Source organism: Condylura cristata, unplaced genomic scaffold (assembly GCF_000260355.1).
Source record: "Condylura cristata isolate star-nosed mole 26May11 unplaced genomic scaffold, ConCri1.0 scaffold00045, whole genome shotgun sequence".
Classification (NCBI taxonomy): Eukaryota; Metazoa; Chordata; class Mammalia; order Eulipotyphla; family Talpidae; genus Condylura; species Condylura cristata.
Genome location: NW_004567146.1, coordinates 833,965 through 848,459, shown reverse-complemented (window position 1 = coordinate 848,459; position 14,495 = coordinate 833,965). Strand labels below are relative to the sequence as shown.

General features: G+C 55.9%; 1 protein-coding gene across 1 annotated transcript in view; it reads right to left on the bottom strand.

Annotated features, from left to right (window-relative positions):
• MYH7 (myosin, heavy chain 7, cardiac muscle, beta) overlaps window positions 1-14,289 on the bottom strand; it is a 19,693-nt gene extending 5,404 nt beyond the window's left edge. The window contains exons 1-28 of the mRNA XM_004694525.2: window positions 14,089-14,289; window positions 13,656-13,799; window positions 13,252-13,408; window positions 13,047-13,074; window positions 12,367-12,475; window positions 12,194-12,286; window positions 12,029-12,092; window positions 11,469-11,567; window positions 11,129-11,232; window positions 10,405-10,543; window positions 10,204-10,322; window positions 9,959-10,108; window positions 9,534-9,704; window positions 8,701-9,010; window positions 8,362-8,429; window positions 7,967-8,054; window positions 7,237-7,354; window positions 7,018-7,141; window positions 6,694-6,830; window positions 6,237-6,492; window positions 5,409-5,651; window positions 5,109-5,285; window positions 4,136-4,281; window positions 3,074-3,164; window positions 1,720-2,109; window positions 1,425-1,551; window positions 1,083-1,201; window positions 2-73 (exon numbers count right to left, since the gene is read on the bottom strand). Coding sequence (XP_004694582.1) covers window positions 2-73; window positions 1,083-1,201; window positions 1,425-1,551; window positions 1,720-2,109; window positions 3,074-3,164; window positions 4,136-4,281; window positions 5,109-5,285; window positions 5,409-5,651; window positions 6,237-6,492; window positions 6,694-6,830; window positions 7,018-7,141; window positions 7,237-7,354; window positions 7,967-8,054; window positions 8,362-8,429; window positions 8,701-9,010; window positions 9,534-9,704; window positions 9,959-10,108; window positions 10,204-10,322; window positions 10,405-10,543; window positions 11,129-11,232; window positions 11,469-11,567; window positions 12,029-12,092; window positions 12,194-12,286; window positions 12,367-12,475; window positions 13,047-13,074; window positions 13,252-13,408; window positions 13,656-13,799; window positions 14,089-14,289 — 4,044 coding nt within the window. The remainder of the gene's footprint in view (window position 1; window positions 74-1,082; window positions 1,202-1,424; window positions 1,552-1,719; window positions 2,110-3,073; window positions 3,165-4,135; window positions 4,282-5,108; window positions 5,286-5,408; window positions 5,652-6,236; window positions 6,493-6,693; window positions 6,831-7,017; window positions 7,142-7,236; window positions 7,355-7,966; window positions 8,055-8,361; window positions 8,430-8,700; window positions 9,011-9,533; window positions 9,705-9,958; window positions 10,109-10,203; window positions 10,323-10,404; window positions 10,544-11,128; window positions 11,233-11,468; window positions 11,568-12,028; window positions 12,093-12,193; window positions 12,287-12,366; window positions 12,476-13,046; window positions 13,075-13,251; window positions 13,409-13,655; window positions 13,800-14,088) is intronic.
• Window positions 14,290-14,495: the final 206 nt, after the last annotated feature.

The following is a 14,495-nucleotide window of genomic DNA, read 5'->3' as shown; positions in this document are numbered from 1 at the left end:
CCTCGTACTGCTCCCGCAGCAGGTCACAGTCGTGCCGGGCCGACTGCAGGGCGTGGGCCAGGGCGTTCTTGGCCTGGGGAGGGCGCCAGGGTGGGTGCAGTTTTCTCATCATCTGCTCCAGTCTTCACCCAATCTCTACATCCTCCCCGTGGCTCGTGTCGCTCTAGATCCTCAGTGGGCCCAGCGTGGCTTATTTAGTACAATAACAAAGAATGCCCAGGGAGCACTGCACTATTGGCAAGAAACTTCATGCTCCTCAGTGCAGCAACATTATCATCATGCCCCGTTTTGAGGGAGGAGACAGAGGCTCAGCAAACTTAGGTGATTTCCTCAACACTACCAACCTCACTGGTTAGGATTTGAGCCCTGGGATTTTTCTTCTTCTTCTTTTTTTTAAAGATTTATTTATTTGTGCATACAGAACTGGGGTGCAGGCCAGAGGTGCAGGGCGGTGAGAGGCTCCACCAGAGACAGAGCGGGGAGCAGAACAGGCAGATGGACAAGCTACACTGCTGAGGGGAGCAGCGGGCGGGTCAGGAGAGGTCTGCTGGCCATGTGGTCACCTCCAGGGTAGGGATGGAGCTCTTGTTGAAGCGGCTAGCTTTGTAGTGCTTCACTTTGACCCGCTGTGCCACGAGGGAGGGCCCAGGGATTTTTCTTTTTAAAAGTCATTTTCTTTTCTTCTTTTCATGAGTCCAGCCAAGTGCTGGGAATAGGTACCTGTTTAGTTTCCATCACTAGCTTTCAGACTGCCCTGTTAATCCCAGGACCCACTGGGCAGTTCCTGTGTCCACCTTTACACCTGACTAAGGGTCTGTCACGCCACCCTTGTTTATTCGCCCTGATTTGGCTGCCTCGCCGGCCCCATGCCCTCCATGCCCTCGGCCTTCCCTCCAGGATGGCAGCAGAGGGACTTTAACTTGGGGAACAGAGGGACTTTAACTTGGGGAATAGATTTAAATAAAGGCATGCGATTATTCCTTTGGAAAAGTGAGAGAATGATAGTCAGGCAGCAAGCCTGTGGCACAAGGCCAGCTGGTATGCTCCTTGCCTGGGAGTCGAGACCTGAGTCTAGGCCTCACCTTAACCTCCTCCTCCATCTGCCTCTTGAGGTCCTCCAGCTGCTGGGTGTAGGTGAGCTTGCCTCGGGTCAACTGGGAGATCAGCGCCTCCTTCTCATCCAGCTGCCGGGACAGCTCACCTGGAGAGGCACCAAGGCACCCTCAAGTGGTGTAGACTGGAAGGTCAAACACATCTCTACCCCCGGCCCCTCCCCAGCCCTCAGGCCTCACCCTCTGGAGAGCGGTGTGTGTGTGTTTGTGTATGTGTGTACTGGCATGCCTGTGTGTGTCTGTCCGAAGCTAGAGTAGTCCAGGAAGTCAGGGAAAGTGGGTGGGGCCCAAGGACCCCAGCTTCAGGCTCACCATTCTCAGTCTGCAGCCTGGCCCGCTGGCTGGTGAGATCGGTGACGGAACGCTGGGTCTCCTCGGCCTTGCTCCGGTGCTCATTCATCTGGTCTTCCAGGGTCCGACACATCTTCTCCACATTCGCCTGAGAGAGGAAGGAGAGTCATACGGCAGGTATAGGGACTGAAAGAAGTGAAAGGGGACAGGTAACAGAGAACCACAGAAACCAGTAGAAAGGGAGCAGGAGAAGGAGCCACCCAAGGAGAGGACACGTGGATGTAGAGTGGAAGTGGGGAGGCGAGCGGGCCCCCACCTTGGCCTTGATGATCTGCTCCATGTTGGAGGTGATGTCGTCCAGCTCCAGCTTGAACTCGCTCTTCTCCTTCTCCAGCTTCTGCTTCACCCTCTGCAGGTTGTCGATCTGCTCGCCCAGCTCGGCCACGCTGTCCGCATGCTTCTTGCGCAGGGCTGCGGCCGTGGCCTCGTGCTGCAGCGTGGCCTCCTCCAGGTCCCGGCGCATCTTCTGGAACTCGGCCTCGCGCTTCTTGTTCATCTCGATCTGCACGGATGTGGCCCCGCCGGCCTCTTCCAGCCGCTCGCTGATCTCCTCCAGCTCCCGGGACAGATCAGAGCGCAGCTTCTCCACCTTGGCCCTGGCCGTGCGCTCGGCCTCCAGCTCTTCCTCCAGCTCCTCGATGCGTGCCTGGGCCGGGACACGGAGAGTCAGACCCGTGGCTGCCCTCCCTCGGGGCCCCCACTCTGAGGACCAGGCTCTCGAGGGCTCCTAGCTTGTGTGGAATAGCAAGTCAGTTTAGTTCTGTCTGTGGAAAGGAGAAAGTGGAAAGATTTGGCACAGGTGATTTGGACAGCCAAGTTAGCCTTCCTTTAGGCCAGAACATTATACATTTTCTGTTAGAAAACAATTGTTGAAACTTTCTCTTGAAGAGGGACAAAGAGACCCATATTCTAGGGAGATTTTGTTTTTAAAGATTTATTTATTTGTGCATACAGAACTGGGGTACAGGCCAGAGGCTCAGGGGTGGCGAGAGGCTTCACCAGAGACAGAGCAGGGAGCAGAACAGGTAGATAGACAAAGTACACTGCTGAGGGGAGCAGCGGGCGGGACAGGAGAGGTCTGCCGCGCCATGTGGGTCACCTCCAGGGCAGGCGGGGATCAAATTCATGCGAAAGTGGCTTTAGCTTCTCAATGCAGTGCTTTAACCCACTGTGCCACCAGTTAGGGCCCCTCTAGGGAGATTTTAAGCAGTTTAGTGGCAAAGAGAATACATGTGAGCATAAGAAAGACACATTTGCAGACAGTCAAAGATCTAATACAGTATCCGAGGTAAGAATTGAATTCACAGGTCATCGAGGTGGAAAGGACCTTCCTAGCCACCGTGAAAGAACACAGGGCCCAGAGATCAGGCATGACTCAGTGTACTGCTGAACCGAGCTGAGACAGGAAACCAGAATCTGCCCACACCCCTGTGGCCTTTGCAAGGTTTCTTTCTATGTCACCCTTGGATAACTCGGCGCCCCTAACGTGATAGCTCAGTGCCTCGCTTTATGAACACTAACAGATTTCTGCATCGCTGGGGAGGGGGTCTGGGAAGCTCAGAATCTGCCCAGGGACTACGCTGCCTACTGTGGGCATCCCCCGACCTCACCTGGAGTTCTTTGAGCTTCTTTTGCAGCTGACTGCCCAGGGCCTGCTCATCCTCAATTCTTGCGTTGAGGGCATTCAACTCAAAGTCCTTCCTGTGGAGAAGGAGGGAGGACAAAACAGGGAGGCCGGTTGGGCTTCCGGAGGGCCCCCAGGGGTGGAAAGTGATAATATAACAAGTCAGGAGCAGACTATAACAAGTCATGAGAAATGATGGGCTGATGTAGGGTCCCCGGATGTGACCTGCTGTCAGACTAAAGTCCATCAAGAAATGGAATGTCAGAGCAGTGGGTAGAAGGTGAGGACCTGGGTTCTGGGGGACTGTCCCTCTTTGGCCCTTGTTTCCTCACCTGTAAGATGAGGATAACCTTTTTGAGCTTTAGTTTGGTCTTTCGCAAAGTGAGGCCCTAAAAATACTTTCCTTAATAGGTGGCTTGTATGTCAAATAGGATTGTGTGATTGTTTATTCAGTCAGCAAACACTGTGCTCAGAGAAGTGTGAAAGGACCAGGGCATGAAGTACTTGATGGGGATGGTTTCAGAAGCTTTCGAAGTCCCGACCCTGAGCACCACAAGACCCGTTTTATCCAAATATGTCCATGGGCTCACTCGTTACCACCTCTGGACCATGGATCTATGCATTTTGGAAGGGTTTGCAGTAAGAACTGGAACCACCTTTATTAGACAAAGAAAGGCCTGAACCCCTGCCCTGCACGGCACGGTGCTGGCTCATTTCTCTGTGTGACTCCTGAAAGGGACTTTCTGGGAGGCTTTTGTGTGGAGCCATCCTCTGCAATAACCAACGGTGTCTAAAAGGCAGAATTGGGAATGAACTGTTATTTCCCACCTTCTGAGTCCCTAGTGGAAGAAAGGGCTCCAAGTTGGACTCCTGGCAGCGAGGGGGCAGAGGGAGGAAAACCCTTTTCTGGAGCCCATATTTGCACCCACTGTGGAGGCTGCCTGAGGCTGCCACCTCTGAAGGGGAAACCTTGGGCTTGTCTTGCCCTAAGCACACCATGCTGCTGGGCTGGGAGGGAGAAAACATGGCAGGCAGAGAAATAGGCTACTTTTTCAGTCGTTCATCCAGCTGCTGCTTGTCGTTCTCCAGGTCCATGATGCTCTCCTGGGTCAGCTTCAGGTCACCCTCCAGCTTCCGCTTGGCTCGCTCCAGGTCCATGCGCACTTTCTTCTCCTGCTCCAGGGACCCCTCCAGCTGGTGGGGAGAAGTTACCGGTATGCTTGGTGAGGTCTGGTCTTGCTGATTTGGTAACGTGGAAGCTCTAGGGCTGGGGCAATGCCCAGCACTTGGGAGCCTTCCTCAGCGTGGGCCCAGTGTCACCAGGGACTGTGGGCACCTAGCATGTCGTCTTGCTCAGTAACTATTGGAGAGGTGATCAAATGAATGCCCGTGGGATGAACCTTGAAGATACATTCATCTGTTCTGCACCCTCTAAGCCCCTGCAGAGTTCCAGACCCCATGCCAGGCTCTGCACACAAAAAGCTGAGTAAATCCAAGTTCCTGCCTACAAGCAGCTCACAGACCTATGCCTGCAGCAGACACTTGAATGATACTACATGAGCACATATGCAGACAGATCCACACAAAGGACTGTAGGGGAGAACCATGCTCACAGGGGACAAGACCCTGCCCGAAATGTCCAAAGACCTTCCTGTGCGCCTCACAAAGTTCCCAAGATACCTCATGTTCTTAGGCAAAACTCTAAATCCTGCCTGAGGTTGAAGGTAGAGATTTAGAGCTTGAAGGTAGAGATTGATAGGCTTGAATCTAAGTTGAAATAAGGAAGCCCAGGGCGATCGCAAATCTTGCCAGTGACTTGGGATATGCAACACAGAATTGAGCACTGATAATGCTCCCTCTTTTGTGCTGCTCAGTTCCCTTTTAGGAAGGTATCAGGGAGCCCTGATAAAAAATTAATTAACCTCTTAAAAAAAAAAAGCTGCTCACCACCCCAAGCATAGAGGTGTGCACACACAAGCCAGGGGGACATAGTATACCTAGGCCTGTAACGACCTACTCACATCGTCCACCTGCTGCTCCAGCTTGACCTTGGACTTGGTCAGGGTGTTGACCTTGTCCTCCTCGGCCTGGAGGTCATCCAGGGCCTGCTGGTGGGCCTCTTGCAGGGCCTTCTTCTCCTTGGTGAGTTTGGCAATGATCTCATCCAGCCCAGCCATCTCCTCTGTCAGGTTTTTCACCTGCCAGCAAGAAAACCAACCCCTTGAAGGTCAAAAGTCACCAGTTTGAAGACATCGACAGAGACCCCCCTCAGACCACACCCTGACCTGGGAGCCCTGAGGAGCCCTGGCGGGAGCCCTCACCTTGTTCTCTGTCGCGTGCTTCTCCTTCTCCACCTTGGCCAGCGTCAGCTCCAGGTCGTCGATGTCCTTCTTGAGCTCAGAGCACTCGTCTTCCAGCTTGCGCTTCTTGGCAGTGAGCTCGGCATTCATCTCCTCCTCGTCCTCCATCCTCTCGGTCATCTCCTTCACCTTGGCCTCCAGCTGGATCTTGTTCTTGATCAGCTGGTCACAGCGCTCCTCTGCATCAGCCAGATTGTCTTGCTCCTGAGGACAAGGCACAGAGGGGAAGCTGTTTTGTGGGCAAGGCCCTTGCCTTGGCAGGAGGAGAGAGGACGACGCTCCACTTTCACTCTGAGAGTCCAGGATCTCCCCATGTAGGCAGAACCCCAGAAGGTGTGAGGGGAAGAGTTTCAGGGCAACCTGACGGGAGTATGGGAAAGAGAATCGGGGAGGAAGGGAACCAGAAATCTCTTGATCTTTGGTCTCCTCCATTGCAGGGAGGAAACTACATTGGCCACTGCCAGCACTGTGCCAATTTGCAGTCCAGTGAGGTGGGTAACTTTACTCCCTGTCTAGATATGGGGACATTGACATACAAGGATAACAGGTGGTTTGCCCAAGCTCACGGAATTATTAAGCCATGACACCAGGCTGGAAAACATCTGTTTTAAGAATTCTTCTTATCCCACTTCCCTTTTCTTCTCTCAAGGGAGGTCTGTGGAAGTGTTTATTCTAGAACCCTCTGCTTCTGAGGTGACATATGGTGAGCCCCTGGGTGGGGAGGGCAGGGTGCTGGAAAGATGAAGTCAGAGCAGGGTGGAAGGGCCAGCAGTGGTCCTGTGGCCTCACCGCCTGCACTTGCAGCTGGAGGTCGTTCTTCTCCTGCAGCAGGGACACCATCTTCTCCTCCAGCTCCTTGCGTCGAGCCTCGGACTTATCCAGCGCCTCTTTGATGCGCCCAAACTCCTCCTTCATGTTGGCCATCTCCTTCTCTGTCTCTGCACTCTTCAGCAGTGGCTTGATCTTAAAGTAGAGCTTCATCCAGGGCCAGTTCTTGACCCCCATGAAGGCCCGAATGTTCCACTGGATAACCAGCAGGGCATCTCTGCAGGGGTGCAGTGAGAAGGGGTAGTGAGGGACCCTTCACCCCCTCTTCCCATTCTTCATCATCCCTCTATTCCCAGCTCAGTGAGACCACATCCCTATGTCCCTCTCCTTGTTTGAAGACCTGTGAGCTCTTCCTCTGACATTTCTCTTGAACCAGCCTGGGCGTGAGGTCTGGGGATCCCCTTTTGAGATCTCTCACCTGCGTTCCAGCAGCTTCTTGAACTCCATTCTGGAAAGTACGCCCCGGGCCTGGGCCTGGATGCGGGTGATGATGCGGCTCAGCCTCTCATCCCGCATCTCCTCCAGCAGCCCCAGCAGCCCCGCCTTGAAGAACACCTGCGGGCAGGGGCGTGTGGGTGTGTCAGGGGAGGGACAGGCCGGGGCAGGGAGGGGCTGATCTTGTACAAGGTGATGCTGGATGTTTCACGGGAGGTCCAGAGGCTTTCTGGGGTGATGCTGAAAGGAGAGGAGCCAGGAGGCGCGGAGGGAAGGGTTTCACCCGCTGTCTCCTCCCTTTGCTCACCTTGGTGTGGCCGAACTTGTACTGGTTGTGGTCAATGTCCAGGGAGCTCAGCAGCTTCTCTGCCCCTTTCTTGCTGTCGATGAACTGGCCCTCGGGGATGGCCGCGGGGTTCAGGATGCGGTACCTGGGGGGGAGGCGCAGCTCTGTGCCGACCTGCTCTGCCCACGGCATTCAGGACCACCTGCACCCCCACCCCCTGAGCCCGGTCCCCGTGCCCACCGCTGCCGGAAGTCCCCGTAGAGGATGCGGTTGGGGAAGCCCTTCCTGCAGATGCGGATGCCCTCGAGCACGCCGTTGCAGCGCAGCTGGTGCATGACCAGGGGGTTGTCCATCACCCCTGCAGAATGGGGGGAGAGGGGTGTGTGGCAGAGCACTGGACTGGGAGCCAAAGTTTTGTGTTCTGATCCTGGTTCTGCCACTTTTTAGCTGGTCCCCTTAGCAAGGCAGTTAGCGATGTTCCTTTGTTTCATGGGCTTTTAGTCAAACTTTTTAAAGTAAGCAAAAGACCTTATTTTGTATGGTTTACATCTATCTTTATATCTATCTCCAGTCACTAAGCCAGAACAGAGAAACCTCATTTTCTAGAAACTAAACAGAGTTCAGAGGGGTCACGGGACTTGCTCAGGTCCCAAAGTTCATTCGAGCAGGGCTAGATCTTGAACCCAGACCCCTGAGTCTATCTCCTTCTCCTTCAAAAGGGCTAAGCAGTCTTTGTGTAGGTTATTGGGGCTGCAGGGAGTGCCCAGGCGATGCCCACCGGAGCCCTGAGTTACAGGTGTCAAACGTGAGGCAGTGTGGGGGCAGCGGGAGCATGTGTGAGACCTTATGGGAAGTGAGAGATGGAAGGTGACTCGGAATCCACGGTGATGGAGACCGGGACATGGCACAGAAGTTCCTGTCCCGGGGTGGGGCGTGTTCCGCAGAGGCTGGGCCCAGTTCTGGGGCTCACCTGGAGACTTGGTCTCATTGGGAATGATGCAACGCACGAAGTGGGGGTGTGTGGAGCGCAAATTGGTCATCAACTTGTTCAGATTTTCCTGTGGCCCCCAAAACAAGAGGAAATATGAGAAAGTGCATGAAAAACAGTCGGAAAAAGAGAAGAAGGAAGGCAGGGGAAGAAAGAGGTGAGGCAAATAGAGAAAACGGGGGCGGGGGCAGGTACAACAGGAGGGAACGAGGAGAGATGGAGTGGAGTGAGCGAAGAAGCAGCAGATGAAGGCCAAGAGGAGGGAGACGAGAAGAGAGACAAAGAACAGCAAGGACCAGAAAGCAGACAAGGCTTAGCAGAGAGGAGTGCAGGATGGACAGGCGGAGAGAAGCAGGCAGGGCTGGGGCTGCACCCACCCTGTGCACAGCTGACACGGTCTGGAAGGATGAGCCTTTCTTGGCTTTGCCTTTGCCCTTGTCGAGAGCTGTGGAAGGAGGGTCAAGGAAAGGCGCGTGAGTGGCTGTGGGAGGAGGCGAGGGCCAGCGACAGGCATCACCTTCTCTTCACATTTGCTGGACTTGGCCCCTCTATGGGGACAGGAGGGATGGAGAAGAGGCAGGGCCTCCGTTCTGCGCCCAACTCCACCCCCTTAGCGTGAAAACAGCGGGGCCCATGCGACATGCAGGTGGCGAGGTGGAGCAGGTGGCCTGCCTAGAATCATGACACAAACCCCACTCCCTATTCACTCAACTTACGTGCGTCAGCTCCAGCATAATTGGCAAACAGGTTGCTAAGCAACTTGAGGGAGGACTTCTGGTATAAGCCCACCACTGTCTCGTTGAGCGGGTCTTTGTTCTTCTGCAGCCAGCCCAGGATGTTGTAGTCCACGGTGCCCGCGTAGTGCACCAGGGAGAAGTGGGCTTCCTGCTTGCCCTTGACATTGCGCGGCTTCTGGAAGTTGTTGGACTTGCCCAGGTGGTTGTCGTACAGCTTGGCCTTGAAGGTCATGTCGGACGCCTTGGGGAACATGCACTCCTCCTCCAGGATGGACATGATGCCCATGGGCTGAGGGGGAGGCGTCACGGAGCACGCTCAGTGCGGTGAGCTCCTGCTCTGGGCTCAGTGTCGGCTGAGGGAGCTGCCCCCTCGGGGACCGACTGCCTGGCTCAGCCCCGACAGGCCCTGTTCGAGGTTTGGCTTCGGAGGGTTTAGAGGAAGCTGGGAGCGTGGGCGCTGTGGTGCTCTGCTCGCCACCGTCACCCCGACGCCTGGGATGTTGGGGCTGAAAACAGGGGCCCTCTTGCCACCCTGCCCACACCCCTGCTCCCTGGCTGGGTGAGCCGGGGCCGCTGAGGACACTGGTGTGAGGCCGTCGTGCAGTGGCCGTCCCCCACGTGCCCAGCCTGAGTCCCTGGGGGCTCGGCTCTGCCAGGTGCCACCCGTCTGGGTGCCGGCACAGTGCGGGTTCAGGGAAGGAGGCTCGGGCTCCTGCTGTCACCAGCTGCTGTTCCCAGAGGGAGGGGGGTGCCTCTTGGCCTGGGGGCGCTCCTGGGGTGAGGGAGGGCAGGGGCAGGGGCGGAGGCGGCACCTTCTCGATGAGGTCGATGCAGGCCTGCAGGTCCATGCCAAAGTCGATGAACTCCCACTCGATGCCCTCCTTCTTGTACTCCTCCTGCTCCAGCACGAACATGTGGTGGTTGAAGAACTGCTGCAGCTTCTCGTTGGTGAAGTTGATGCACAGCTGCTCGAAGCTGTTGAACTGAGGGGAGGGCACAGGGGTCAGGCGGGCGGGGGCCTGGGGGCCTGGGGGCGGCCAGGGCAGGCCGTGCCAGGTGCCTGAGCCTACTGCTGGTCGGGGCAGGGAGGGAGAGCTTCCCCTGGACTCGGGGGCCACCCCTGCACCCCTTTGAGCCCCTTGCCTCCCCGCGCCTGGCCTGTGGCTGCCCCGCCACCGGGGTGTTGCAGGCAAGGGGCTTGGGTGGTTCTCCCGGGGCCAGGGCTGCCTTGACTCACATCGAAGATCTCGAAGCCGGCGATGTCCAGGACTCCTATGAAGTACTGGCGTGGCTGCTTGGTTTCCAAGGTAGCGTTGATCCGTGTCACCATCCAGTTGAACATCTTCTCGTACACTGACTTAGCCAGTGCCCCGATGGCATATGACACCTACAAGGTAGGACAAAGACCCAGATAATAGAGTTGTTGGGAGGTGTGAATTCCAGGGTCCGCCGTGCACCATGCCATCCTCTGAAGTGACCCACCTGCTGGACATTCTGCCCCTTGGTGACGTACTCGTTGCCCACCTTCACCCGAGGGTGGCACAGGCCCTTGAGCAGGTCGGCTGAGTTCAGGCCCATGAGGTAGGCCGACTTGTCAGCCTCTGGAAGGAAAGGCCAGGTAAAAAATTTGGTGCAGGGATGACTCCTGTGCAGATGGTCCCTCAGTGTGCCCCTGACACTCACCCTCGGTGCCATCTGGCTCAGCCTGCTCCTCTCGCTGCTTCTGTTTGAACTTCATGTTTCCAAAGTGCATGATGGCGCCTGTGAGCTTGTAAATGGAGCTCTTCTCTTCTGGAGTGAAGCCCAGTACATCAAAGGCATTCTACAGGTGGGTTCCATATTGGTGAACCACAGTAAAGGAAACACAGCAGGTAAATGAGATCCCTCTTCAGTGGCAAGAAGCTTCCTCCTGAATCCCCATGAGGAGTGGGCGTGGGAGACCCCAGAACAAAGATGTCGAGCGGGAATGTTCCACCTCAGCCTTTGAATTGGGGGTCACAGCTGATCTCGGAGCTGCTCTGTTGCCTCTTGGAGGCATTAGACTTGTTCCCCTGCCTGGGTCTTCTATACCTGCGCTTTGCCAGGCTGCCAACCCTAGAACCATGGTCTGCGTGACCCTCTCTACCCTCCTCTTGGTGATGCCTTGTTTCTTGGTTTCTCTGCTCTCTGTCCTGGGCTTTCAATCCTTTCTCAATTGATTGAACACCAAATTCTGACCAAGCCTGTCTCACCACACTCGGACTCCAGCACCCTCTGGACATGGGCACATTCCTGCCCTCAGGACCACAAAGAACAGAAGACACTGGAGCCAGGGTCTCAGCTCCACCCCTGCATCGGTGACCTGGTCCCATTTGCCCCTCACTGCCAATTCCCTCGCCTCTCAACCTCCTGGTCCTCACACACGTACATCAGTGGCCATGAGTTCCTCAGAGTCATCAATTGAGGCCACAGTAGTCTCTCCTTGGGAGATGAATGCGTAATCATAGGGGTTGTTGGTGATGAGCAGCATGTCTGGGGGAGAAAAAGTGGTTAATATATGGCACAAACCCCAGTCTCTCTCTGGGGCTGCCTGGCATGGCTCACGGCCTGCAGAGAGCACATGACAGGGCTTCACTTGGGTTCCACATCCTGCAGAAGTGAATCCAGCCGCGCCACACAGCCAGCACATGCCAGCACAAGCCAGCTGCCAGCAGAGGGGACCGGGTTGCCATGGAGATAGCTGGTCTCAGTTGGTAGCTCTGACTCACCCAGCAGCTCAGGCTTTTTGTTCGACAGGATTTGGTAGAAAATGTGATAATCTCTCTCTGCTTTCAACTGGAAAATAACTCTGGATTTTTCCAGAAGATCTGTGAACAGTAGGAGTGAAGAAAGAGAGAAAAAGGTTGGGATTTATGTACAAGAAAAGAGAGGGAAATTAATGATAAATGTAGCGTGCAAAAGGCAGAGGCAGAGGGAGACACGGAGACAAAGAGAGACTTATTCACAGACGCACAGAGATCATATTCAGGGATGGAGACAGTGCTCAGGAGAGAAATAGTCTTGGAGAAAGGTCTCAGAGCAGGATACGGGGACATGCAGAGCCAGATGGAGAGAGACCAGAGGAAATCTCAGAGAGACACGTATTCTGGGACCTAAAGTCACAGGGAGACAGGCAAACAGAAGCAGAGTCCTAGAGAAACACAGAGACAGACACGGGGGGAGTGACGCGGGGGTGGGGGGACAGGGAGTCAGAAGGAGAAACAGAAAGACTGAGATGGTTTAAAACAAGGGTTTGCCCAGGCTGAACCAGTAGAAGCATGGCACTCACAGGTCTCTATATCTGCAGACGCCAACTTTCCTGTCGCCCCAAAATGGATTCGAATGAATTTTCCCTGGAGAGGTGAAGAGAGCAGTGGTTATTTGGGGGAAGTCGCATATTGCATGCCATGCTATGACCAGCCCAGTCCCAAGTTGAAGGTCAAGGGCAACTCACAAAGCGGGAGGAGTTGTCGTTCCGCAAGGTCTTGGCATTGCCGAAGGCCTCCAGGGCGGGGTTGGCCTGGATGATCTGGTCCTCCAGTGTGCCCTGCGGAAGTCAAAGAGGAGGGCGGCTGAGCGGCCTCCCCTCTCTGTTTGCAGTGAGGCCCTTGGAGGACAGCAGCCTACCTTGCCCGTGTTCTGGTCCTTCTTGCTGCGGTCCCCAATGGCAGCAATGACTGCAAAGTACTGGATGACCCTCTTGGTGTTGACTGTCTTCCCTGCCCCAGATTCTCCACTGTTGGGATGGTCAGACTGATCAGGAAGTGGCCAAGCACTGTTTGAGACCAGCAAGCCTCAAAACAGGAGAGTAGGCCAGGTCCTAGAGGACAGTGGGGCCCCGAAGTAGGAAGCTGCAGACCGTGCGCCTCCCAAACACAGCCTACGGAGAGTCACAGGGCAAGGACCACAGGGAGGTGTCACAAGGAGGTGCCGGACTTGGGCAGGTGGAACCTGATCTTTGCTGGGCAAGGGCAATCAGAAGACTGGTCTGTTTTGGGAAAGAATATGTGGAGGCAGAAGAGTGGAGAACTTTCTGAAGGGTCAGATGAAGAAAAACGAAGAGATGGAGAAGACACAGTGATAAAGGGCTTGCAGATAGATAAGTGATGAGTGGGAGAAGCGTGAGTCCAGGAGAGGGGAAGGGAAGTCGGAAGGGATAGAGCTGGGGAGAGAGCAGAGAAAGGCCAGGGAGGAGATGGCTTCACGGTGGAGGGGGAAAAAATAACTGTGGGTCTACAAAGAGGGCCTGGGCTCCCTCTGGGGGTCAAGGAGATCCCAGAGGGGTAGGGAGCAGGAGCCACACTCACGTGATCAGGATGGACTGGTTTTCTCTGTCTAGAGAGAAAATGAGGAGGGAAGGTAAGAGCCTCACAGGACGCCCTTGCCTGTCCCCCCATCTCTCCCTACCTCCCTCCACTCCCTCCAGGCATTTCACAGCTGCCTGAACCCCCCTTGGGAGGAGGAAAGTGTATGCCCTCCAACGGGCCCCCCAACCCTTCACTTGGGGCTCACCTGTCAGCATGTACTGATAGGCGTTGTCGGAGATGGAGAAGATGTGCGGCGGGGCCTCGCTCCTCTTCTTGCCCCTGTAGGCTGCCACCACCTCCGCATTGTACACAGGCAGCCACTTGTAGGGGTTCACGGTGACGCAGAACAGCCCCGAGTAGGTCTAGGGGTGGCAAAGGGGCAGGGAAAGCCCAGGGATGCCTTTCCCAGCGAGAGAAAGCGCCCAGCAGAGGCAGAGGAGAAGAGTCTCTCTGGACGCCCCAGGCTGAGTCACCCCGGCCCCCTGGGGCCCAGGATGCACCAAAGCTGAAGGGTGGGTAGAGTGCGGGGAGCAGAAGCCTTGGCTCCGGGAGCTGGAAGGGCCCCCAGGGAGGAGAGACGGGGTGGGGGCGTCCCAGGGCCGCACTCACATAGATCATCCAGGAAGCGTAACGCTCCTTGAGGTTGAAGAGCACCGCGGGCTCGTGCAGGAAGGTGAGCATGGCCATGTCCTCGATCTTGTCGAACTTGGGCGGGTTCTGCTGCAGCACCTGGTCCTCCTTCACGGTCACCGTCTGCAACAGCCCGTATACCAAGCCTACTGTCAGTTGGAACGTTCCTGCCTCCCTCCTCTGCCCGGGTGGGTGTCAGCAGCTAGAGGACAATCATGGGAGAGAGGGAGCAGGATCACAGAGAAGGGACGCTGGACCGTGGGACAGGGGAGCATGAGGGGCTGGATCTCTACCAGAGCAAGGAGATACTGGACCATCCTCAGGGCGGTGTGCTGGATGCCGGCGGCACCCTCTGTGTCTGCCCTGGCGGGGGGCCGCCGGGGGGGCCTCTCTGGCCAGTCTTACCACGTACCTTGCCATTCTCAGTCTCGGCAGTGACTCTGCCACCTTCCCGAGACACAATCTTGGCCTTGACAAACTCCTCTTTGTCATCAGGCACAAAGACGTCCTTTTTGAGGTCAAAAGGCCTGGTCTGGGCTTCAAGACGCTCCTTCTCTGACTTCCGCAGGAAGGGGGCAGCGGCCCCAAAGGAGGACATCTCGGCATCTGCCATGGCTGCACCTGTGTAGGCAGGAGATGCTTACTGCCCTCACTCCCCGCTGGGCACACCCTTCAGGGGGAACCCCAAAGCCTAGCGCCATGTTTGCAAGCTAGGAAGTTTCACGGCAGCTCTCTTGTTTTTTGGCCTTACCCTCACCAGAGACCAGGCTAGCAAACCTGTCAAGGTAGTGGAGGGGGGCTAACCTCTGTTCAGCTGGG